This window comes from Mustela nigripes, chromosome 4 (assembly GCF_022355385.1).
Source record: "Mustela nigripes isolate SB6536 chromosome 4, MUSNIG.SB6536, whole genome shotgun sequence".
Classification (NCBI taxonomy): Eukaryota; Metazoa; Chordata; class Mammalia; order Carnivora; family Mustelidae; genus Mustela; species Mustela nigripes.
The window spans coordinates 190,904,891-190,929,532 of record NC_081560.1 but is presented as its reverse complement, the minus strand read 5'-3'; the positions used below and the strand labels follow the sequence as shown (position 1 = coordinate 190,929,532).

The 24,642-nt window shown below is 63.7% G+C and overlaps 1 protein-coding gene across 19 annotated transcripts in view; it reads right to left on the bottom strand.

Moving 5' to 3' along the window:
* Positions 1-24,642, bottom strand: part of JAKMIP3 (Janus kinase and microtubule interacting protein 3) — a 100,168-nt gene that overhangs the window by 11,092 nt on the left and 64,434 nt on the right. For 7 of the 19 annotated variants that reach the window (XM_059398850.1, XM_059398847.1, XM_059398848.1 and 4 more), the window contains 16 exons: positions 23,260-23,295; positions 22,479-22,538; positions 21,252-21,380; positions 19,993-20,121; positions 18,217-18,300; positions 16,777-16,839; positions 14,993-15,091; positions 13,850-13,948; positions 13,665-13,724; positions 10,186-10,251; positions 9,392-9,460; positions 9,228-9,305; positions 5,296-5,499; positions 4,126-4,191; positions 2,432-2,470; positions 787-1,743 (listed from right to left, as the gene is read on the bottom strand). In XM_059398850.1, the coding sequence (XP_059254833.1) occupies positions 1,585-1,743; positions 2,432-2,470; positions 4,126-4,191; positions 5,296-5,499; positions 9,228-9,305; positions 9,392-9,460; positions 10,186-10,251; positions 13,665-13,724; positions 13,850-13,948; positions 14,993-15,091; positions 16,777-16,839; positions 18,217-18,300; positions 19,993-20,121; positions 21,252-21,380; positions 22,479-22,538; positions 23,260-23,295 (1,440 nt within the window). In that variant the 3' untranslated portion in view covers positions 787-1,584. Of the gene's footprint in view, positions 1-786; positions 1,744-2,431; positions 2,502-4,125; positions 4,192-5,295; positions 5,500-9,227; positions 9,306-9,391; positions 9,461-10,185; positions 10,252-13,664; positions 13,725-13,849; positions 13,949-14,992; positions 15,092-16,776; positions 16,840-18,216; positions 18,301-19,992; positions 20,122-21,251; positions 21,381-22,478; positions 22,539-23,259; positions 23,296-24,642 lie in introns of those variants that run through there. The other 12 variants (XM_059398858.1, XM_059398864.1, XM_059398865.1 and 9 more) reach the window with 8 other exon arrangements.

Here is a 24,642-nt window from a genome sequence, read left to right as displayed (position 1 = left end):
CCCGTGCTACAATGTACGGACGTGCTTGCTCTCGGCCGCGGCCGTGGGGCTGCCCCCGCCTGTCAGAGGAAGAGCTGGCCCCAGGGTCCCGCGCACGGCCTGGCAGGCGGTCGGAGCCCCTGTCCCCGCTGCTGCGACAGGCCAGACTGGGGCCCCGTCTCAGACATTGGTCCCTACCTTGGTGATTGTTCGAGAATGCTCCCCCTGAACCCCGGGCAGCTGGGCAGAGGGGAGGCGTGCTTCCCTCCGGGCCTGCACACCGGTAAGGGTTTCTGACACCCACGAGGGGGCAGCCCTGCGGTGTGTCTGCTGCTGCCGCTGCACCCTGCCAGCCCCGAGGGAGGCCAAACTCCTGACTGTGCCTGAAGGGGAGGGGCCTGGGGGCCACAGCTCAGGAGAAGGGGACGTCCCTTTCCTGGAGTTTCGGGGGCTCGGGGTGGGCAGGGCTGGCCAGCAGACCCCACAGGGGCTGGAGCTCATTGGGACAGTTCTTCCCTGCTGGGAGGTGAGGCCACCCTTGAACCTGGAAGCTCAGGGACGCTCAGAGGCCTGGGGGAGATGTCCTGGATCTGGGCAAGGAGCCCACGGAGGTTCAGCCCTTGAGGGCCCCTAAGGAGCCCACGGAGGGGCGCCCCCGATCAGGGAGCAGATTCTGGTCCAGGGTGGTGGTGAGAAGTGGGTCTGGACAGTCACCCAGGGCTCCTGCTGCAGGGCAGGTCCCAGCAGACTGACAAGGACCCCAAACAGTGGAGAGAAAAAATGGGTCTCTGAGACCAGGGCACTCACCTGCTCCCCACCTGGACGTCGGGCTCCCTTGTCATGTCCGCAGGACTCCAGGTGCGTGGTTGCCCTCAAGTGGGCGTGGCCCTCGGGCCCCTTCAGCTCCTCTGCAGCTCACGCCTCCGCCACCAGGTGGTCGTGGGGGGCAGTGCGCCAGGTGCCGGGGCCTTCCAGGAAACCCAGGCCCCTCTCCAGTGGGCTGGGGTGCTCGCTCATCCCACCTCGCACCGTCATGCTCCTTCTGGTCAGCCCCGTGTTCCTCCATGCGGCTCAGGGCGGGCTGGAAGCCGGTGGCAGCACGGTGTGTGCAGGAGTCACACCAGCTCCTGAGCCAACAGCGTCTTCAAACCAGGCAGGGGCGTGCCGGCCAGCAGGTGCGCGGGACCCAGCACGCGGGTCTTCACAGGCCACCTGCGGGACCAGGGGAAGCTGTCCTCGGAACGTGCCCTGTGACCCACCTGGGCTTCCCTGGATGGAGGTCACCGCCGTGGCCACAGGCTTCCCTGGGTCCTCTCTGGGCTGCCTGTGTTCTTCCTGAAGGCTTCGTCCAAGCTTTGTGAGCGATTGAGGAGCAGGGTTGGGGTGGGGGTGGTGTCGGCTTGTGGGCGGCCCTGCACAGAAGCAGCTCTCAGCACCTGCTCAGCAGGGAACGTGTGCATCCTTGTCACCAGGATCAGGAGGCTGTGTCCCGAGGGGGGACCCAGGGTCCAACAGCCAGGATCAGGCCGCTCCCAGAGGATGCCCAGTCAAGAAACAAGTTCTGAGTCTGGCTCAGCAGAGTGGACGGTGCCCACTCAGAGGTGCTCAAAGCCCCCCTTTCTCCCTCTTCCTCAACGGGACGGGGTCCCCAGAGACCAGATCCTCTTGGGGCTTCAGGAATGGGACGCAGCATCTTGTTTTGCTGCCCAGGCACCTGCTGGCCTCTGGTCCCACTGGAGGAAAGGGGTCTGGCTCCTCTGGGGGCTGGAAGACACAAGATGCCGGACACACGTCGGGAAGGGTTCTCTGGAGAGGACAGGGCTGGAGGGACGGGGTACGGGTGGGCTCGGAGAACAGGAGAGTACACTGCTGCCCCTCAGGGAACCCCTCAGACATCCTTGGAAGGGCAGGCCATGGGCTGGGCGGGATGGTGAGGCCAGCGCTGCTGGTCCTCTCCTCTTACGTTGGAAGGAAGCAGGGGTCAGGACTAGCATGTGGCCCTGGTCTAAAGCCACAGTAATGACACGGCGACCGGGCGGCTGGTCTCACGTCTGTGAATGAGACCCGCGCGTCGCGGAAGCCTGGGCATTTCTGGGGGGCTCTTCAGAGTCAGCCCAGCTTGTCCTCAGCACCAGCGGAAAAGGACAAGAAAGGCAAGAGGACTGTGTTCTCCGGCACTGCCTCCGCCGAGGCCACAGAAGCAGGGAAGCCGAGTGCGCGCACGCCTCTGCCGTGGGCTCGGTGCCTCATGAAGGGTCCTCCACACTCCTGCCCCCTCGAGAGAGGCAGGTGCCCCCGACCGACCCCGAATCCTGGCCCTGGATTTGGAACAGCCTTCTGGACACATCTGGGCCTTCCAATAGCACTTGGGCAGCTGGAGTGCGGGGGCCCCACGGGCCCCTGGGGAGTGGACGGGACCCTCGCCGGTGGCGCCAGCTGATGAGGTACTCACCGTGTCGGGGCCAGGCGCGCTATGACCACAGAATGAAAGCTAAGGAGAAAAATAAGAACAAAAATAGAAACTGAAAAGGGGCGGGGGTGGGGGGCAGAGACATGGAGGGAGAAAGAGAGAAAAAGAGTTTGTGGAGCTCTGGCGAGAAAGGCCGCGATCACAGACAGAACGAGACGCACCTCCGCCAGGCCCGGGAGCGGCCCTGGTGCGTGGGTCCCGGTGCGTGAGGACTGTGCGCCCCGCGCCCCGCACACGCGCCCCCACCAGCCGCCTGTGCTGCCTCCTCTGCGGAGCTGCTGCTCAGGACCCTTGCTGGCGGAACACGAGGACGGCGTCTTGTGGGAAGACATTCCGAGGGCCGGGCAAACCCAGCACCCAGACAAGACGTCGTCCCCGTCCCATGGTAAGCGGCAGAGCCAGCAGCCTGCAGAGATGCCACCCGGAAGCCTCACCCGGGGTTTGGGGACGGGGGACCGCCAACTCAGGTGCGGGAGGAGCTCCGACAGCGGCACAGACACGTTACAGGAATTCACACCTGGTGTCTAAAATCCAAGTGGATCATGCGCACAAACGTTCTCAGGTTAAGATGCAAAGGGAAACAGGTTTATGTGCGGGGAGAGACCCTGAGCACGTTGCCCTGCCCCTCTGGGCCTGGTGGAGGCTTCCCCACGCATTGGCGTCCACAGGGCCACCAATCCTATTTGCAGGAACACCTCCCTGTTTCCCAGCCTGCGCAAGTCTGGGGACTGCTCACGGCACTCACGGGCACTCATGGGCACCACGAGGTTACACAGTCACCATGACGACCGCCAGGCAGACGACAGTAAAGGGCCCAGGGAAGGGGCAGGTGTTGTCCCTGGGCAGCAGGGGTGGATGGGGTGTGCTGGGTGGCCTCTGGAAGGGGCCACTCTCCCCCGTGGGCACGGGGCCTCTGCGGCCTCCTCCTTGGGCCGCGCGGCTAACGGAGTGCCCGTGCAAGCAGTGGCCTCCTGCTCTTTCTAGAAGAGCCAAGGTAGGGCAGTCGCTCCATGGGCCACTTTGCTCAGTGCCCAGTGCGGAGCCAGTCATTTGGTGAGACGCACTCTAAGCAACCATCAGTGTGACCACGGAGATATGAAAACAACCCTAAGTCACAGCGAAAGAACGGCCCCTAAACGAAGCAAACCCCATGGAAAGAGGCAGGGTTCCCTCCAGGCACACTCCAGGCACCTCGATTTGGGGAGGGTGGAATTGGACTGAGCAGACAGAGCGCCCACGACTCCATGCCTGACAGGGCTGGGGGTCCGGGAAAAGAGCCAGCTGGTCTGTCCCAGGCCCCCAACTCCCTGCACGCCAGCCCCTGCGTGTCCTAAACCCCAAAGCAGGTGCATTAAGGGCCAGAAACCAGAGACCGGTGTTGGACAGACAACCTGCTTTCAAGAAGAGAAGCCAGCATTTCAGGAACTTGACTTTTAGACCAATTGCTTGATGAATGTGGGGGAATCCCACAGGTCGGCACGACCTCCAGCCCTAAAAGGACCCTAGGTCGCGGGCCCCAGTTCCCACTGCTGCAGCTGGGGAAACTGAGTCTGGGAGAGATGCAGCCCCTGCAAGGCAGCTCGGCTTCCTGCTCACCATCACCCCAAGGCTGGGAGCACGCGAACCGGCACCCCTCCCCGCGCACAAAACAGACCCCGAACCCGCATGCACGGTACCTTTTCCTCCAGCTCCTTTATTTGCCGCTTCTGACCTTCTATTCTTTCTTCTAACTCTTTAATTCTCTGCAGTGGTAAAGGAGGAAAGCCTTCACTCATCAGAGTATTTGTCATCCGTTTACACGGCGGACGAGCCGCAGCGCCGCGGCCAGCCCGCACCGTCCGTTGTCCGAGATCCCACACCACCGGCAGCCGTGGCGGAGCAGGGCAGCGGCGTGGCTCACCTCGGTTTCCCTGACGAACATAGCTTTCCGCAGTCAGCTGCTCTGCTCCTCCAACCCCCACAACTTCAGATGAGAAACCATATGCTGGACACCCCAGAAATCAATTCACACCCTTCCCAGATGTCACCGGCAGCATGAAGCCACCACAGGTCAGGAAGCCATCCCAGGAGGGACCCCCTTGCGAAGGTCACGCCCCTAGTATTTCCGTTGGTAGACCAGGCTCACGAGATGCACATTCATGCGTCCTCACTGGACCTGGATGCCTGGACCCTGGAAGCAGCCTGTCTGATGGTAAGGACGGGCCCCCAGGTGCGGTCCCCACACTGACCACCTGAATCTCGCGGCGAGTGTTCTGGCAGGAGGCTGATGCTCTGGTCAGACGCTACCCTAACATTCACGGTAACGCCGGGGTCACTAGCTTATGTGACTTTGCAAGTGGGGCCATGTATCTGGGGTGCCCTGAACACGGAACACATCTGCGGAGGCTTTTCCAGGCCCCACGGGTGCCCCCGGGGGAGCAGAGGCTGTCCAGTGCGCCAGGGTCCCTCACTTGCTGGTAGAGAGGACCAGTTGGATTAGCCTGAAGTCCTCAAGTGCCCAAGGTCAAAAGAAGGTCACGGTCAGCTCCCGTCCACAATGCGGTTCCCAGACCACGCTTTAGTCATGCCCTTAGTGTCAAAGGAGGAGGCACTTTAGAAACCTCGCAGCCAGAGGTCCCAAGAGAGGGGACATGCCAGCCAGAGGCTGGTCTGCCAGGGCGGGCAGAGTGGCTCAAGGGCCTGTCCTGGGAGGGCGTGGCCACTGGAGCCGGGGGCTGGCCCGGGGGCGTGGCCTTGGGACCCCGCCCACGGAGCTCCCAGCCCCTCCGGAGCCCCGCCCGCGGCCCCTCCGGAGCCCCGCCCGCGGCCCCGCCCCGGCCCCGCCCCCGGCCCCCGCCCCCGCGCACCTGCTGGGCCAGCTGCAGCAGCTCCATGCGCTCCCGCAGGATCTGGGCATCGCGCTCCCGCAGCTCGCTCATCACCTGCCGCTTCCACTGCTCCACGGCCGCCTTGAGCTTCTCACGCTCCTCCTCCGACAGGATCTCGGCCACCTTGGCCCCGGCCTCCTGCTGCAGGGCGTCGTACAGCATGGCTTCCAACTCCAGGATGTGCTGGGGTGGGAGGGCGCACGTCAGTCTGGCCGGCTGGCCAAAGGGAGCCCCGTGATTCCTGGGGGTGACTCCTGGGGGTGACTCCTGGGGGTGACTCCTGGGGGTGCCAGCGCCTCCACACCACCCCACAGCGGGGGCTGTTTCCGCCTCGGCCGGCTTACACGACCTGCGGAGTGGACACCCAGCCCAGGAGTCGTCACCATGAGCGCATTCACTTCTACACGGGCTTTGACGTGTGCAAGGAAACTTTGGAGGTAGAGCCTTAGCTCACACTGATATCTGGAAAGCGGGTAAGCAGATATTCGAAAACAGAGTAGGGGGACGGCCCCAAGGGGCCCGGAGGAATGGCAGCAGAGGGAAGGCGTCTCCCCCTGCTCACGGCCGTCCTCAAACCCGGGGTTTACGAGCCCCACAGAAGGAAGAACGGCAGTGCTCACAGGGGTCTGTCGGATGTAAGGACAGACGTGCGGGAGGGCCTTGACTTCTAGCCTCTCCCCAGGGGAGGCCGGCCACTCTGCGGTCCTCCATGTCACATATGGTGGGTCAGTCATGTCCCCAAGAAGATATATTCAGGTCCTGACCCCTGGATCTCATGAATGTGGCCTCAATATTTAGAACTAGGGTGTCTGCTGCTGTCTTCACACTAGGGCGGAATCATGCTGGATGGGGAGCGGCATCCAATGATCCCATGGCTCGTGTCCTTATAAGGAGAGGGGACTTGGACGTGGTCACAAAAGACATGGGGGAGAAGCCACGTGGAGAGACAAAGGCTGGGGCACACCTGGAGCCCCCGGGAGCCGGAGGAGGCATGAAAGACCCTCCCCTGTGGCCTCACAGGGAGCGCGTCCTGCCACACTGCATTTGAGACCAGCCTCTGGGCTCTGGGAGCGTGGCCCTTCCTCTCGGCTGCTCCTCACTGCCTTGGACGCGGTCTCATCTTCGCTGGCCGCAGGGCCCTGTGCGCCCAAGTTACCACCTCCACTCTCCGAATGCCGAGAACTTGTACCCCGGGCCTGGGGTGCCCTGCGCAGCCTGGGAAAGGACCCCAGCCCTGCAGAGCTGTCCAGTGCCCACCCCTTCCCTGAGGCAACTGTTCTTATCGGCCCCAGGTCGGGAGACAAGTGGGCTTGGACAATGTGCATGGGGTCCTGCTGGGGACAGCTGAGGTCCAGACCCTGCAGGGGGCTCTGGAGTCCAGGCCTCACCCTGCCCCTGAGGGCTCAGATGCAGAGAGGCCGTCATGCCCCATGCTGCTGGTCCCCGAACATGTGCTTCCCCACAGCGAGGGGCCACAGCGCCCACTGCAGGCCTCCGGGGAAGGACCCGTAGTCCTACAGATCCTCTGCCGCGAGAACACGCGAGGGAAGCAGAGAAGCTGGCCGCTGGCCGGCTGAGTGGGGGCCGGACCCTGGGGCTCCCAGGCCCGGGCTGAAGCCGAGGCTGATGAGGGAGGCCGAGCAGGGGCCGCGGGTGCCTGGGCCGGAGAGCGGCCGCTAGGGGGCCCCGGGGACAAGGAGAGAACTGCGCGGGGCGTGGGCCTCACCCCCCTGCCCTCTCAAAAAGAAACCACCATGAACCAGTGCAGAAGGATCCGTGTGCTGCAGCTCAGCGGACTAAATGCTCACCTTGGTATAAATTCCTAGGGGTTTACCAGTCGGATCCGGAACACTTTTAAAGCCTTTTCCCCTGGAGATTTTCCTGAACAATCTTTGGAAAAACCAAATTCCTACACTACAGAAACCCGACCTCTCATAAAAAATGTGACTTCTTCAGAAGCGAAGGGTGTTTTCTTCAGGCAAAATCATTATGAAAAGTGCTTTCAGGTTTCGTGGGCATTTCAGGGAATGAAAAAAACCCTTGCGGCCTCACATTTTATTGGTCTTGACAGCTGCAAAGTAAACTGTCCGCAGCGGCCCCACCAGCTCGCAGCCCAGGCCGGCCCCTCTGGACGGCAGAAGAGCTCAGCGGTTGGGAGATGCTCCGGCATTTACAAGCAAATATCGTGCCGGTGGGGGTGCCGAGCGCGGGCACCCCACAGGCTGCGCACAAAGCTGGAAACGAGAGAGGGACAGCGGCCTTCCCCCTAGCAGAGCGCCACCCGAGGGCCAGCACTCCCTGAGCGTGGCCCCATGTGTGGGGACCTTCACTTCCCGTTCACAACCTCTGCCACAGCCTGTGTCCTCAGAGCAGGGAGGAGGTGAAGCCTGGGCATGTGTCTGCAGCCCTGCAGCCCCCCGAGGGCACCCCACTCTCTGGGGTGCACATGCGTGTGTGGGTGTGCGTGTGTGTATGTACACGTGCGTGTGTGTGTGCATGTGTGTCTGTGTGTGCACATGTGAGACATACAGCCCACTCGGATGCCCCCCACACTGGCCTGTCTTTCCGGCACCGATGCACATATTCCTGAGCTGGGCCCTGAGGAACGCCCAGGGCCCAGGGCTGAGCTGTCCCTCCGTGCCTGTGTCTGGGTCTCAGGACTGGAGCACAGCGGGCAGCGGTGGGGACGGGCGTCCGGCTGCTCCCTGGTATCCTTCCCACCCAGCACCGCGGACTGGAAGCAGGGACATGGCCCGTATTTCTGGGAAGGTCCATCAGTGCCCGCTCGGCTCTCTGAGGCCACTGCCCTCCACCACCTTCTCTGCGGCCGTGCCCGCAGGTGTCCCGCAGGTGTCCCGCAGGTGTCCCGCAGGTGTCCCGCTGCCACTGGCTGGTGAGTGGGCTGCCAGCACCAGCACCGGCACCCGCATGGGACGGATGGGGCTAATGGAGACATCACACCGTCAGCTTCCCGGCTGGGCAGGACTTGCTGGTGACCCGCGCGCTCTCCACACAGTGACCTCACTCTGCTAACACCCCCGAAGGCGGGCACTCGTACCTCTACTTACCACAGGGGACGTCCTTGGCCTCCAGCGTCCCTCTCCCCGCACAGTCTATTCCAGACCCTTCGCCTCACGAGGGCCCCTGGAAGCTTCCCCTGAGGTGGTGCCAAACGTGCCCTGACCTCAAGGACTGGCCATCTAGAGGGACACAAGGTGGGCCGGGAAGCACGTCTGGGAGGCCGCACGCACGCGGGGTGTAACTGACCGCTGGGAAGAAGTGTGGGTGTCCCTCGTCCAGGAAGCCCCCCGTGATGCCCCTTGGCCAGACTAATCAGAGCAGCAAGGATGTGGTGCCAGGTCTCAGTTCACCCTCTTGAAACAAAGGCAGCCTGAAGCGCTAATGGGACTTCTCATTGTCAAACCTGTGTCAGTGAGGACTGCGTCCCAGGGCACAGGTGTGTCCCCGGGGACTCCCAGATCTCCGGGCTCACCCCCAGTCGGGACGAGTGTATCAGCGAGTGTTTCCCACGGGCCAGGCAGGCGTGCAGACAGGCACAAGGTACGCTCCTCGGAGTGGCAGGGACACACACAGGAGGCCCCAGAGAACGCTTTTTACGAACAGTCAACCATGTTCGATTAATTTATAAACACGTTATGTGTCCATGAATCCTATTTCTCGACTCGTTTTAAAGATCCCTGTGAGCTCCACATCCACGGGGCGAAGTGTTTGCTGCCAGAGCAGTCAGGCCTCCCTGGGCCTCAGCAACCAGGGAGGAGCACAGAGGCGGACACCACGGCGGTCCCATGGACCCAGGCCCCGAGAGACGGCAGCCAGCCGGAGCACTTCCCCCGCTCCTGCCCGGACTCTGCAGCCCGCGCCCCCCGCAGCGGCGGGCGCGCCTCCCTCACCTTGTGAGCCTGGTCCAAGCTCTGCTTCCTGTAGTCCAGCTCCTCGTCCAGGTAGCCCTTCTGTTTGCTGAACAGCTCCTGAAACACAAGGGGGCCTGCGTCTTAGCCCCGGGCACCCACCTGCTGTCGCCGTGCTGCACACACGAGGCAAGACGCCCACCGACCTTCTCACTCTCTAGGTCAACCATCTTCTGGTGCAGGGCCGACTCCGTCTCCTCAATCTGCTGGAGCCACTGGACACAAACCGGAAGAGCAGGAGATGGTGACCTTGCGGGTGGCCATGCAGGCACCAAAGCCATCCCACCGTCCCCCAGGTGCGACAGACAGCCTGGGAGTGGGGGCTGGGTTGGCGTGGCAAGCTCCAGGTGCCCAGCCTCCAGACACCCCCCACGTGCTGTCCAGGAGGTCTGTCCCTCACTCCCCAGGGAGAGAAGGGGTGTGAGCAGGGGTTCGGTGGGGACAGGGGACAGAGCACTCAGCCAGCAGAGGTCTTCCCTCAATCCCATGCCCTGCACCCCTGCTTGCCGGGACTCCCTCTCCCCTTCCCGCTGGGGGCCCAGGACTAGTTGCTGACAGCAGGCCTCCCAGGCAGGCTCTGGCTGGGGGGGTTGGCGGCCAGGAACCAGCTGCAGGTAAGGAGCCCAGGTCGGCTAAGCAGCCCCCGGGGAGGGCTCTGGTGGGGTGAACAGAAAGCCAGTGGTATACAGACCCACTCCACTGCCTGACCTTTAGAGGGAGAAACTGAAGCAGAGTGCGCCTTGAGACAAAGTCGGACTGAACTGTTACCCGCAGAGAGGGTGGTGGGTCTGACCCCTGCATGTGCGCGACCTCCCAAGGCCAACAGGATTCATTAACTCCCCACCGCCCGCCCACAGCCCAGGAGTGCCTCCTCCAGGGACTGCTCCCTCACCCAGCTGCCCCGGCCCTGTCCCAAGAGCGGCCACACAGGTGCTGTTACCTTTTCAGCCAAGGTCAGGACGGTCCTAGCTTGTATGACGACCACTTGCTCCTCATTGGTCAGATTCTGCACCAAAGCAGACACAGGGACAGTCGGCGGGGCGGAGGGGGCTTGCCGAGGCAGTAGGCTGAAATACTGAGGGCAGGGGGCCCTGGGGGGGTGCATGGGGTACTGGTGAGGGGTGTGTGGGGGTGCCTGGCAGGGGGTGCTCTGGGGTGCCCGGCAGGGAGGGTGCGTGGGGGGGGCATGAAGTGAACCTGATGGAGAGGCGCAGGGGTTGGGGCCACAGGTTAGGTCACTCGGAGTGAAATGGCCTCCTGGGGTCCTGAAGGCCCTTTACTCTCTACCCCGTTGACCCTGACTTGACTCTTGACGCGCTCTCTCTGTTCTGCCCCCACCTGTCACCCCAGGACTGGTGACCAAGACCTGTAGGTGGCCCGCTGAAGGCGAGGGGGGTGCAGGGCAGGGGCGATGTACACACACCCACTGTCCCTAGTCCACACATTGGTTGAAAGCCGGTTCTCCACATATGCAGGCTGTGTTAATGGCTAAAACCTGCTTAGGAGTGTGCAGTGATGGCTCCATCCCTGGGGTCTCTGTCTCTTCCCTGCATGGTGTGTTCACACCTCTTCCAGGGGCCCACCTGGGTGGTCTCTGGCTGAGTCTGGCCTTGGGACCAATGGGCATCCTTGGAGGCTACAAGTCCTTCACTCCCGCAGACCCTGACCGCCACCTGCGTCAGTAGCTGGGTGGCAGCCAGGCTGTCCCTGCCGCAGGGCCCAACTTGGGGTGGGGGGGGGAGCATGAGAATCAGAGACCAGAGGAGGCAGAGTCTGCTGGATCACAGAGCTGGGGACACTACCCTAGGGCCCCGAACCTGTCTGCTCACAAAGCCCTCCATCTGGGCTGTGAACTTTGGCCCTCAAGGGCAGGGGTCTCTCACTGTCCCCTAGCCCTATAGCAGTCAGCCAAGGCTCTGCCTTTGGGGCACAGTGCACCCACACTCAGCCCAGAGCTGGGCTGGCCAGGCCCTCCTCACACTGCCTGCTTCTGGGGGAGCCGTCAGGGGCCAGTGCGCTCCCTCCCCAACGCAGACAGGGACCAGGCAGGGCTGAGCAAGTGGCCTCAGGGAGAACCTACTAGAACATGGCTGCACTTGGCTCGGGGGCCAGGAGGTGATGATGTCCCGAGGCCCCGGCCTGGGCAGATGCCACCTGCTCTGCCTTTCCCCGGGGACCCATCCCTCTGCAGCCCAGGTACAGCTGCGGGGAGGGGTGCTCTGCCAGGGAAGATGGGCCCCGCCAGCCTCTGCTCACCTCCAAGGACCCTGCCTCCTGAGCACACGAGGTCTGGGGTTGTGGCACCCCCGGAGCCAGTTTGGAGGCTGCGGGCTGCTCTGGGGCTCTGGGGCGGGCTGTGCATGGCAGTCACAGAACTGGCTGTGAGGGCAGCAGGGCACGGGGTCTCTGTGCTGCTGCCTCAGGAGCTCGGCCGCTGCAAGCTCCAGGAATGAACTTCCGGGCTCGGGCTCCACGGGGCACAGTCCCCAGGCATGGGGTGCATGCGAAGCACACTCATATGCCGCCTGTGACCACTGAAGAGATAGGGACACCCTCCAGGCCCATCAGTAGGAAGTGCCAAGCTTTCCCCAGGGTCCCCTGAGCGTAAAACCTGAAGGTATGTCCTCCAGTCCCCGAGAGCCTCTGTCTCTGTGCTCTGAGGCCCCTTGATGGCTCCACCAGAGCCCATTGGAGCTCTTGAGTAGGGAGCTACAGGGCTGGGGAAGGGCCCTGAACTGAACTGGACAGAGCGAGGCTCTTCCCACATCCGCTCTAGGACCCTGGGCAGGTGTCCTCTTGGGCCTCAGTTTCTCCAGCTGTGAATCAAAAGGTTAACCAGTATGGTCCCTGCGACGGGGCCTGAAAACTCCGGGCAGGACCCCGTCCTGGCTATTGGCTGATGCCTCTACAGCCTACAGCCCAGAGGGAGCAGGGGGTCTGGGGGAGGGGCAGATAGCACCCGCGGAGCCCTGCCCACCCTCCGGAAAGTGTGGGCCAGGAGAGAAGTGCCCCTGTCAACACAGGGCCCTGCACATGTCGCAGCGGCTGGGAAGAACCAGTCCCAAGACGACGTGCGAGCCCCTGGGCTGTGGTGCGAGTGAGCGAGTGAGGCTGCGTGTGTGCATGTGTGGCTTCTCTTCTCTTCCTCCTTCTGCTTCACGAAGTACACGGATTCGACTCAGTGCCTGGCTGTCTTAGAAGCAGTGAGCAGGAGGGGGAGCCCCAGGTCTTAGGACTAGCTGTAGCCTCTGCTTGTTAGTACACCTTGGAGAAAAAGGAGTTCTGGGTGGTGCAGCGGGGCTGCTTCTAGCACAGCTGAGCTGCTCATTGGGCAAAGCCTCAAGTACAAGATGACGGACAAAGGGCAGACGGAAGGCGGGTGGGAAGGTGGGGGGGGACAGAGTGTGGGTGGGGGTGACGGATGGACGGACGGACGGACGGAGGGACGGACGGATGGAGGGATGGGAGATGGACGGACGGACGGACGGAGGGACGGATGGACGGATGGAGGGACGGATGGACGGACGGACGGACGGATGGATGGACGGACGGACGGAAGGACGGACGGACGGACGGATGGGAGATGGACGGATGGGAGATGGACGGACGGACGGATGACGGATGGAGGGATGGGAGATGGACGGACGGACGGACGGATGGATGGACGGATGGATGACGGATGGAGGGATGGGAGATGGACGGACGGACGGAGGGACGGATGGACGGACAGACGGATGGAGGGATGGACGGAAGGATGGACGGATGGATGGAGGGACGGACGGACGGATGGATGGACGGATGGACGGACGGACGGAAGACGTTGGAGGGGAAAGGGGAGGGAGGAGGGGGCGGATGCAGGGGAGCAGCACAGTCACACAGTCATCAGCGTTCTTTGAGAGTTTGCTGAAGAAATTGCAACGGTGCCCTAAATGAGATTTGCAGATCATTTATGGTCTCTGCCCTTCCCCCAAAACCAAGGACGTGGGAACCGCTAAGAGCCTGGGATATCTCAGGCACTGGAAGGACCCCCGCCCCCAACCCCGCCCCCACCCCCAGCAAGGTGTGGAAAGGCTTAGAGACCGACCAGCATTCCAGAAACTGAGAACATATGGCCAGGAGCATGATGGCCGGCGGACCCGGGTGTGCGCAGCAGAGGGCTCCCCATCCTGGCCGAGCAGAGGCCCTGAACCCCGTGCTTCTGGGTGAGTCACCACCCAGCCGGGTGCAGGACCATGAGAATGGGGCAGGATTCCTCCCAGATGCCAGGGGCTGCCCCAAGCAGTTGTGGCCTCGGGTGCAGGCAGGCGGGGCAGCCGTGGCAGACCGGCAGCGGGACTCACGGGGGTCCCTGGATGCTGGGGGGCTGACGGGGTGGGGCCTGGCACAAGGAGGCATGCACAAGTCAGGAGAGCGACATACACTTACGGCGTTATCCCCCAGGATGTCCAGCTGCTTCATCAGCTCCGAGACCAGGATGTCCTAGAGGCAGAGAGAGACACCAGGAGGTGAGTGCCCGCGGCGGGGGGCTGGGAGCGGAGGGGCTTGTGGGGCTGGGGGGGGGGGCTGGGGCACCCGGGGGGGGGGGGGGGGGGGGCGGGCTTTACCGTCACGCCTTCAGCTTCGCAGTAGGCTTGGAGGGGGCTCTTCCCCTCTGTGAAGGGGGTGTGGTGGAAGTTGATGGCTGGGGACTTCCGCTCCCTCTCCTAGGACAGAGAGCAGGCGGCTGGGCGTGGGGGCTGGGCTGGGGGCCACCCAGGGACAGGGCGGAGGTGCCGAGGCCAGCGAATGCGGGGGGTCATTTGGGAAACAAGCCCAGGGACAGAGAGGGCCCCTGCGCAGACACTGGCGGCAGCGGGGCCCCCAGCCTGGCAGGCCCGGCTCCTCCATCCCTACCCCTGCTGCTGACCTGCTGGTCCGCCGCGCATCCTTGGGCTGTCAGGAGGCTCAGGGGGTCATGTCCTCCTCCGCGGGCTGACCGGAGCAACTGGTTGGTTGCTCGGAGGACAGTGGCTGGCAGGGCTGCCCCCGACCCAAGGCCACACGCAGGAGCCCCGGAGGCCAAGGGGTGGTCATGTGTGCACACACACGCACACACACCCTCCTACCACAATGTTCATGACCTCCTCGTCCCCGGGGGTCCTGAAGGTGGCTGGGACTGAGGAGGCAGCCCCAGAGTCACGAGGGCAGCCAGCAGGGCAGATGCCAGCCCCGGTCACGGCCTCACCGGTGGACCATACCCCCCAGCTGCCCTCTGGCTTCAGAGACGCCCTCCCGGCCAGGAGTGGCAGTGGAAGGTGACGGCGGCTCCACGGCCGTCCTCATACGTGTGGCTGGACGCTTCCCTGAGGGAGCCGGGCCCCCGCTTCCTCCTCGGCAGGAGGCCAAGATCACAGAGGAGGACAGGGGCCCAGGACAGCCAGAAGGACACCTGGTCACCACGTGGCCCCCAGCTGCCCTCACTTGGCCGCTTAAATGAGCAGGGAGCAAGCGTCCACTAGCTGCCACCATGGTCGGGGGTGGCCTCCCCTGTGGGCACAGCCATCGTCGTGCAGCCCAACGGGTCTGGAAGCTGACACTCACGTGTCGCTCATTCTGGGGGGTCTTCCGTGGCCCTTGTTCAGAGAGGCGCCTCCTTTTCGCCCACCCCCTTGGGGTTGCGAGCGAGGGCCCAGGTCAGGAAGGCCGAGCGCCTCCCTCCGTCACAGTGGCTCTGCCCCACGCACCCGGTGCCCACGCCCACGGCGCACCTCAAGTTCCAGGATCCGGAACTCCAGTAGCTCGTTTTGGTCCCTCGCATCCTGAACCTCGTGCTTTAACCGACCCTCTTCTATTTCCATTTGTTTAATCTGTAAAATAAAAGGTGGATGAGACACTGAGATCATGCGAGGGCCCCTCCCGCTTCCTGACAGCTTCCGGCCATCCGTGGGGACAGCCGAGCCTCCCGGGCGCCCAGGGCCCTCGCTCCAGCCAGAGTTGGCTCATCAGGGCAGGCGGGCACAGGGAGCAGTACAGGGGCGAGGAGCCGTAGATGGCCCCGGGACGGCCCTGAGCCCAGTCCAGGCATCTGAGCAGAGACAGGGGAAGAGAAGGGCCCACCGAGGGTGCACCGCTGAGGTGTCCCGGGCACATGGCCTCGTGAGGGCAGGGAAGGGCACACCACAAGGGCGTCCACTGGGCCAGATGGCTTGGCCCATGCCCCCTGAACTGAATTTGGGGAGCTGAATGCCCTGCTGGGATGCTCAGGGGTACTGGACATGGGTCAGGGCCCGGCATCCGTCCAGGTGCCGTCGGGGGCAGGTTCCCTCCACAGCATGCGGGCTCACGCACAGCCAAGGCCGCAGGCAGCGCCCACCGGAATGTGACCCCGTGCACGTGGTAGCCAGAGAAAGGCACAGGTTTAAAGTGTGCACGGAGCACTACAAGTGTGCACAGTGTTTGCACATGCACATGAGTACCTATGTGTGCACAGAAGCGCTTAAGTGTGCATGTGAGCAGCATGCGTGCACACGAATGTGAGATGCGTGTGAGGGTCATGTGTGTACACGGACGTGTGTGCAGACACGTGTGGGGTCAGGCGTGTACACAAGCATTTATGTATTTTGTGCACATGGAAGCATGTATGGACGTGGTATACGTACAGGGGAGCATTCAAGTGTGCATGTGTTTGTGCACCCACGAGTGTGCCCGTGAACATTACACAAGTGTGCATGTGTGCATGAGAGCACCACAGACACAGCTGCCGTGATTTAGGAACCTGTGGACGGTCCACAGGAAGCACGTGGGCATTATGCACGATCCAGACCTAACAGCCCCCAGTGGGACTGGGCTGTGGCTCAGGGCTTGGCTGGGAGCTGCCGGTCTGCACGGAGCACAGACACAGTGGCACCCCTCGGGCCTGTGAGGACATGCAGGCCTGGCTCTTCTCTAGAAGGGCTGTGGCTGACCGTGCTTGGCCCAGGACGAGGCCCGTGGCTGGTGGGGAAGGACAGCGTGCGGCAGGACGGCGGCCCCGGCGGCCTTTCTGCCTCTGAACCAGAGCCTGGCTCCCACCTTGGTCTGACCGTCCAGTGCCAGCAGCTCTGGGGCGCCACCCACTGGGGACCGTCCCAAGCTGTGCAGGTGTCCTCTGAGAAGCACCCCCCCTCCTGGGTCGGGCTGAATGAGGGGGTTGTGTGCAGAACGGGCGTCTCACCGGCCCAGAGAAGGGCAAGTGAGGCAGCTCTGGGCAAGAGTCCAGGCTGCTAGCAGGAGCAGACCAGTGGGCCCCGTGTTTTCTGGCCCATCACGTAAAATCCTCCAGCCCACAGAGCCCCAGCTAGGGGTGGGGTGCAGGGCCGACGGCGTTTTAGGGCCTCCTGTTAACCGGAAGCCAGGAGAGCCCACGGCCAGGGCCGCGGCCTGGAGAGCTCAGGTGAGGCCAGACACAGCAGCGGGTGGGCCGTCTCTGTGGCCCCTCCGAGGACCTCTGTCCGGAAGAGAGTTCCCGGGAGCACAGGGTGTGGGGGCTGCTTTCTCAGGACGCGGAGCGCACCTTCTCCACAAGTTCTTGGTTCCTTCGGTACAGGGCCTGCTTCTCTTCAACCCACTTCATGTCCTTGAGAATGGAATTAAATTGGAGAAATTAATGCCGCAGACTCAGCGCAAAGCCCACATTTAAACCACGGTTCAGCAGAACGGAGGAGGCAACCCCAGCCTCTGCAGCGGGCTTCTGGCCGCCGCTCCTGTGGCTCCTGTCGTGCCGTGAACGAAAGCCTGCGATCTCCCCAGGAGGGGCCCGGACGAGAGCAGACGGAGGCAGCCCTGCTTCCGTGGGACCCCGCACCGCCTCACGGCCAGCCCTCCCAGCCCACACCCACCCACGCCAGGCACCAGGGGCACGTGGAGCCACGTGGGTGTCCGGGGTCCGAGGACCTTGACACGGAACCAGCAGGAGCCTGGGACCCTCAGGGCATGTCCCGTCTGTTCGTGCTCAGATGCACGAACGGAGGCCGGCTTCTGTGCTCTGGTGAGAGACGTGTGTAGACGCCCCGCCCCGCGCCCGAGGCAGCCACAAGGTCAGGTCAGCTGGGATGCTTCCACAGCAGCCTCCTCGGCGAGGGGTCAGGAGGAAGGCCCGCTGCCCCACACGCGCCCCTTCTTTCCAGGTTCTTCGGCAAAGTCATCTGGGAAGTCGGAGGGCTGGCGGCCACTGAAAGGCGGCCACACTGTCTTCCTGCTCGTGCCCCGGCTACCCTGCCACTGCTGTCCTGCACGGATGGCCGCCGTGGGGCTCAGGCACCAACCTCATGAGGTCCAGGCAGGGTCCGTGAAGTCTGTGCTCAGCCCCGCCTCTGAGCACGGTTCCTGCAGCCCAAGCGCATGGGGCCCCGGGGCAAGCCAGCCTGCGTGGTTTGGGTAAACAGCTTACAGGTGCCCAGCGCGGAATCTGGGGCCGTGCGTGCTCAGGGGGGTGTGGGCAGCACGACCCCATGTTGCTCGGGTCACCCTCCCGTCCCTCTCGCCGTCTCCCAGTGGTGAACGCACCGAGGGCCACCGTGGGCTGCGCCGGCTTGCTGGTGCCCCAGGTGCTTTCCCACGCAGACCCTCCCGGCCCAACGCGGTCATCCTCCAGCCTCCTCCTGGGTCCACCAGGGGCTGCGCCGTCCAGCGGGACAGAGGCTTGTGGTGGCAGGCAACAGACACCTTCCCCCAGGATTTGAAGAGCCCAGAGGTGGCGATGGGTGTACGGGTGAGGGAGTGACCGGCGGTCTCCAGGGGCAGCCCCGGCCCTGAGTTGGGGGAGAGATGGGGCCTACGCAGGCCCCTCGTCAAGGCGCGCTGGGCCTTTCCTTTGATCTGTGCTCCTTCCAGGGTCTGCATTTCCTAGTGGGGTGCCTGTCTGCGGGTGCAGCTTCCCCATACACCCGTGGACTGCCCGTGTCCCTCGGGCGCCCTCCGTGTTGGTGGGCGTCCGGCCCCGCTTGAGCCTCACCTGCCCCTGCTTGGCCAGGGCCTGCTCCAGGTCTTCTATCCGAGCCTGGGCTCTCTGCACCTCTGCTTGCAGCTGCTCACGGGTCTGTAAGATGGGAGCAGGGATACGTCAAACTTCCTCTCGCAGCCAGGACGCCCCGCAGGGCTGGAGGCTTCCAGCGGGCTCTCCCCTCCGCTAAGGGAGAGGGGGCGTCCACGCATTTGCAGGGAAGGCTCGGGGTGGAGGGAAGCACCAGGAGGATTGTGGCGAGCGGACTCTCTCGGGTTATGGGGACGCCCTACAGACTCATTCCGAGGGACTGTCAGGGACATCTCTGTAGGCAGGACGAAAGGGCAGAGGAGGGCCGTGGAGGCCTGTGGGGCACCGGCCACTGGGCTGCATCCTGGGCTCTGGCCCACCGGAAGGACACACACACAGCTCAGCGCTCGGCCCATTCCCTCCCGCACGGGCGCCCTCTGCCGGTGCCGCGTGCACCTGACTCCCTCCTGCCCGCCTCCCGCAGAAGCCCACCCTCCACTGCCCAGGGGCAGGCAAGGGCCCAGGCTGTCCGGGCCACCACTCCCCCCGGACTTAATTTGCTCTCGTGAGGTCTGGGCCACAGGGCCCTTCATTCCAGTGGGTGCTCCTGTTCCCTGGAAACACCTCTGGGCGGATGAGAGCATCTGGGCCAGCTGGGCACTGGGTCAGGGGTCCCTCGAGCGGAGGAGGGCCGAGTATCCCCTGGCCTGGCCCTGGGTTCCCCTTCGGAGACGTTAGCGGACCCTGGTTCTCCTTCCCCTCCTCTGGCCTCCCTATTAGGGCCGTCGTGACACAAGGAAAGTTGGAGGGAGATCTGTTTGCTCACAGGGAGTAGGTCCAGTGACTCCAGGCAGCGAGGAGACGGAAGGGGACCCCACTGACACTGTGCCCTGCTTCCAAGAGTCCACGCCCAGCCGGCCAGCTGGAGTCTCAGAACCAGCTGACTGGCGCCGTGCCCTGTGTGGCTGGGGTCAGAGATGGCCCCCCGGCTCCAGGGCAGCTGGGCAGGAGAGCCCTTCCGGTACAGAGTGCAGCCGACCTTCTTACGCAGGGCATCCCCTCAGAGCCCTGGCATGGCAGGCTACATGTCAGGGAGCGTGGGGTGGGGGTTCAGGGGAAGAGAGGTCACAGCCCCCTGCCACGGCCTGCCCTGGTGGCCGGCGAGGGCACCTGTCAGCCCCGTGTTCCTGCCTTCGGTGGACGGGCATGAGCGCCTGGCCCAGGGCTCAGGGAAGCAGGGGCAGGCGGGGGACACGTACCTGCTCCCAGCAGGGCCTGGCTGGGGAGGCCCAGGGGCAAGGTGAGCATAGCAGCCGAGCTCAGGTGGACGGGGCGAGTGAAGGACCGCAGCAGATTTCAGGAACCGAGCAGAAACGCTGGCCCTTCCCCACCTCTGAGCCTCCGCTCTGGGAGAGCCCCCCCAAGAGCGCCGTGGGCAGGTTCACAAGGAAGCAGACCTCCCCTTGCCCTCCATGGTCCGCAGAGGGGACACACGTGGCTCTCCGGGGACCATCACTCGCACCTATGCCGGGGACCGCTCCGGGGGGAGGCCCCACCCACCGCCGGGCCGACCCAGTGCTGCCGCGCAAACACGGGTTCCCAGTCGCCTCGGGAGCTCCAACAGGCCCAGCAAGAGCCGAGGGAGAGAGGAATCAGCCCGGAAGGTGAAGCGCCACAGGGGTCCCTGCCACGGCGGGGGGTCAAGCGGGGAGGAGCCCAGCGGGAGCCGGAACGTGGTGGAGTAGAAGTCAGTTAGACCTTAACTTCTCGCTCTGCGTCCAGCGTCCCTCCGACCTGCTCCTGCAGCAAGGCGTAGGCCCGCTGCAGAGCCTGGTACTCCATGGTCAGCTGCCGGAACCGCAGCTCCGGCTCCTCCTTGGCCACGCCCTGCGCAGGTGCACAGAGACGCAGCGTTGCCGGGGGCCCGGGGAGGTGAGCCCGGAGCCCCCCCGGGGAGGTGAGCCCGGAGCCCCCCGGGGGAAAGGCCCAGCTGGCTACACTGAGGCCAGGGTGAGCCTCAGGGGCCAGCAGGCAGGCCAGGGGCTCGGCGGGGACCCCACCTGGCCCCCCTAACGTGTCCGGTGAGACCTGGCCCTGGGGATGCATCTCCTCCCCACCCCCACCTTCCTGCGCGGATTCCCAGATGCCTCCTTCTGGCTACAAGGGCACCTGCTGCCCCAGGGAGACGCCAGGAGATCGCTGCTGCCTTTAAGGGTCCCTGGGGCCCCGTAGCTGTTGCTCTGAGAACAAGGCCTAGGTCTGCTGTGGAGGCTGGCCGTGTCTGAGAGGACCAGGCCCAGGAGCCCTCACCCGGCCGCAGCTCCCCTGTGCTCCTTATCCCCAAGGCTGCTGGCAGTAGCTGTACGATGATGTCTGAGGTGTCTAAGCGGGTCCACGGCCATGGGGTCACCTGCCCTGATCTGCCCGGGGAGGCACTACCTGGGGTCTTAATGTCCCCTGGGGCCTCTCAGGGCCACTCCTTGTCCTTCAGCCACCGGGGCCAGGCCACTGAGAACAAACCAAGCTTCTTCCCACACGCCGGGCTCAGCTGGCTGCCTGCACCTGAGGGCCGTTCCTTCTGGAAGAAGGACTGGCGGGCAGGACAGACTGGCTGTGTGTCTATTCAAGATGACACTATTCTGCACTATCTGTTCTGTGTACCTCTAGGCTTGGCCCTTGGCCTTGGTGCCAGCCTCCCCATACTGGGTGCTCCAGAGCCCGGGGCAGCCCTCCGAGGGGCAGGGGGCCGTCTGTCCCCACGTGTGGAAGGGCAGGAGCCCAGCGGCGAGCTGAAACCCGGCCGGGGCCCGCGAAGCGACGGTGGCAGCGGGAGGCACTTCTCACCGCGCAGAATCACAGGCCGCGGGGGCAGGGGGCACAGCCTGGGAGGGCCATGGAGCCCACCGCCCCAGGGGGCAGGCCCCACAGCAAAACCCCAGTATCCAGACCCCCGACCCTGACCCCCCTGGCCTCCAGACCCCGCTCCATCCTGTCCAGAACCCCCCGTGGGAGGCTACCTCCTCCAGGTCATCGTCGGGCGTACAGGGGGTCTGGTCCGTCCTGTCTGTCTGGTAGGAGATGGAGGAGCCGTCGGACTCCAGGGAAGCCTCTTCATCATACCCAAAGAAGGTCTCCACCACAACCGGCTTCTGGCCCAAAGGAACTGGGTTAGTCCAGACACGGACCCATGTCCCCGCCTCACCCCATGTCCACCATCCACTCTCTTTATCCAAGTCCCTCCTGCTGTGTCCCTGACACTTTCCTGAACTCCTGGCCCGACAGTCACAGGAGCCTCCTGGGTCCTTCTTGTGCCGAAATCCCACCAGACCCCTTCACGGTCCAGCTCATGATGGTCACTCCTCGCCGCGTGGCCAACGGTCCACACCTTTGTCAACCAACATCCCGTCCTGGGCTGCTGAGCCCATCTGGGTGGCTCCTGGCCTGTACCTCTAGGTACATTGCCCGGCCCCTCCCCAGTCCTGCCTCGTGGAAGCGACGGGACAGCGGGGGCCCAGGTGGAGAGGGCGGGCGGGCCTCCTCCCGCTGGCTCCCAGGCCCCCAGGAAATCTCTACAATCTACAAATCTGCGACAATCCTGAGGAGAGAGGGCCCCCAACACTCTGGGGGCCAAATGGGCCAGCGTCTGGGCCTGAGGAGTTCTCTCCCAGGCTGCGCGTGGAACACCCTTGAGCGTTCAAAAGCCCAAGAAAACACACTCATGTTGCATAAAGCAGAGCACAAGTTAACGTTCTCTGGGAATACCTCCAGAATCTCCTTTAATAAAAAACACACATGTATGGAAAAGCATTGGGCTTCAGACTCTCTAGGGGCGCAGGTCTGCCTGGGAGGGGGCCCCATGGGAGCCGCAGACAGGGCACCGCAGCCTGCAGTGGTGACAGGGGACCACGCGGTGGCGGTGGCGAGACAGGCCTGGGTGCCCCGCAGCCACCTGAGGATTCTAACTCCCAGGCCTGCAGGGGAAGGCCAGAGCCGGGGCGAACCCCTCCCTCCTGTGGTCATGAATCGTGGGCTATCTGGGAAATTTAAAAGCAACAATGTAGGATTTTTAAATTTAGAATTATAAACAAGAGTATTGATTTGAGGTTCATGTTGGTTATGGTACAGTAACAATTTTTAGAAATAGTAAATATTTTATGTTCACCTCCAGAGAGAAACTCCCTAGTTTTAAGCGGCTTTAAAAACACACATTCTGTGCACACACGGGTCAGCATCGTCTCCTTTACCTTGGGGAGTTTGGCCATTTTCTTTCTTTGCTTCCGATATCTCAAAAGCTTATCGCGCTCCTGCAGAAACCAGCGGAAAAGGTTTTCTGAGGGGTGACCAACTCCCTTCGCGTTCCCGTGTGGTCACTGGAATGGACCGGGAGGGCAGTTTCTAGGTGGGCTGCTGTCTGCGTGGCCACAGAGCTGGAGGGGCAGACGGCGTGGGGCTCCCGCTTGGCCCACGCGGGGGGCCGTGACCACACCCTGCTCAGTGCTCCAGCCTCCTTCACGGTGTGTGGCCGGGGGGCGGGCTCTGAGCAGAACACACACAAAAACAGGAACCCACAAGGGCCCAAGCCCAGCCCTGCTCTGCGCTCACTGAGCAGATGTCTGGGGAAATGCCCCCCCCCCCCACACGGTGGAGACAGACCCTGCAGACACGGGAGGAGACCAAACACCCGTGTCTCCCCAGGGAGCTGAACTGCGTTTCCATGCCCCTGACCATGTGCCGGCCACGCTTGGACTGCTGGATCCCAGCGGCAGGGAGGCAACCCGTGGTGGGGTTGAGCACCCCAGGGACGCCAGCCGTCCCTGACGAATGGGCAAAGCTGGGTGCTGGCTCCTGTGGGCCTCCCCGATGGTCACATGGGGCATCTATCTGACCCTAACAAATGGGCAAAGCCTTTGGGCAGGTAGCCTATGTTGGCACAGCTGCCCTGTCTGGACTAGAAGGAGCCACCAGCAGGAGGGGTTCCAGGGACAAGTGTGCTGGCACACTGGGGTGAATGTGGGAGTTACTTACTAGCACACTCTTCACGTAGCCGGCGGTCTCAAGTGTCTGCAGAGAGGAGAGCTTGTTACAGAGCTGGGCGCACAGACCTGCTCCCCAGGTACCCAGAGCCTGGTGGCTGCCCCAAACTCCACTGCCTGGAGAGGGAGCATCTGACCTGACTCTCATGGTCCCCCCTCCCTCCCTAAGCTGACCTCCCAAGGGCACCGAGAACCTACAGGAGCACCTGGGGGCCCTCGGCCTTTCGGAAACAGCGATCACCTACGATTGCAACTGACCAGGATTTCCTCCTTTTCCTGAATGCCCCCTCCCCGCAGATCCTCTACACAGGGGGACGCGCAGCCACTGTGCGGCTGAACGAGGCAAGAGGGCAGCTCTCAGGCACGGTCAGGGAAGGCTGAGCTGGCGAGACCCGCCCTGCAGCCCACACTGGGCTGTGGGACCTCCGTTACTTTGGAGACAACTTCAGTCATCAAAATGAAACAGGCCTTGGGGCCCGGCCAGCTCAGTCTGCAGAGCATGTGACTCGATCTCAGGGTCTTGAGTTCAAGCCCCACATCGGGCATAGAACTTACTAAAAACGACAACAAGACAAGCCGGGCCAGCACTTCTGGGCCATAAGCCACACCGGCAGGAGAGATGCTGCTGTCCCTTCTGCGGCACCCAGAGGTCACAGAAGGACCAAGGCGACTTGCTCTGAAATGATCCAAGGGGACAGCAACAAGAAGCAGAAGGCCCCAAGCAGAGCGACTACAGGAAGGTTTGGTGCAGGACTATTTGCAAAGCCGTGCCCTACAGGGACAGGGCAGTGTCGAGGGCTGGGTGGGCCCGGAAGAGCCTGTCCACGTCCTAACGCCCAGCACCTGGGCCTGGACCTTATCTGGAATAGGATCTCTGCAGACGTGATTGAATCAGGGATCTGGAGGGGAGACCATCCCGGATTAGGGCACATGTCCTCAGGAGAGAAGGGGAGGGACACAAAGCAGCCTTGGGGAGTCAGGCCGAGATCCGGGAGGCCCCAAGCTTCCCTGCAGCGAAGGATGGACCCTGGCCTGGCGCTGGCGCAGGGGGCGTGGCCCTGCTGCCCCTGGACCGGATTCTGGCCTCCAGACTGAGGAAAGGTTGCGCGGCTCTGTCCCAGGGTCCCAGGAGCTAACACTGCGGCATCACTGCCCTTGAACCCCGGGGTCCGAAGCAGGGAGGAGACGACGCAGCTTTAGAGGCCCACTCGGGCATGGCCGCGGTGCAGCCCCAGGGAGGGGCGGGGGGACAGGCCTGCTGGGCTCTCCATCCCACGGACCGGGCAGGAGGGCAAGGAGCCCAGGTAGGTGAGAGGAGGGGTGGGGCCCGAGGGAGATGGGGGTGGGGCCGAGGGAGGAGAGGGGAGGGGCGGAG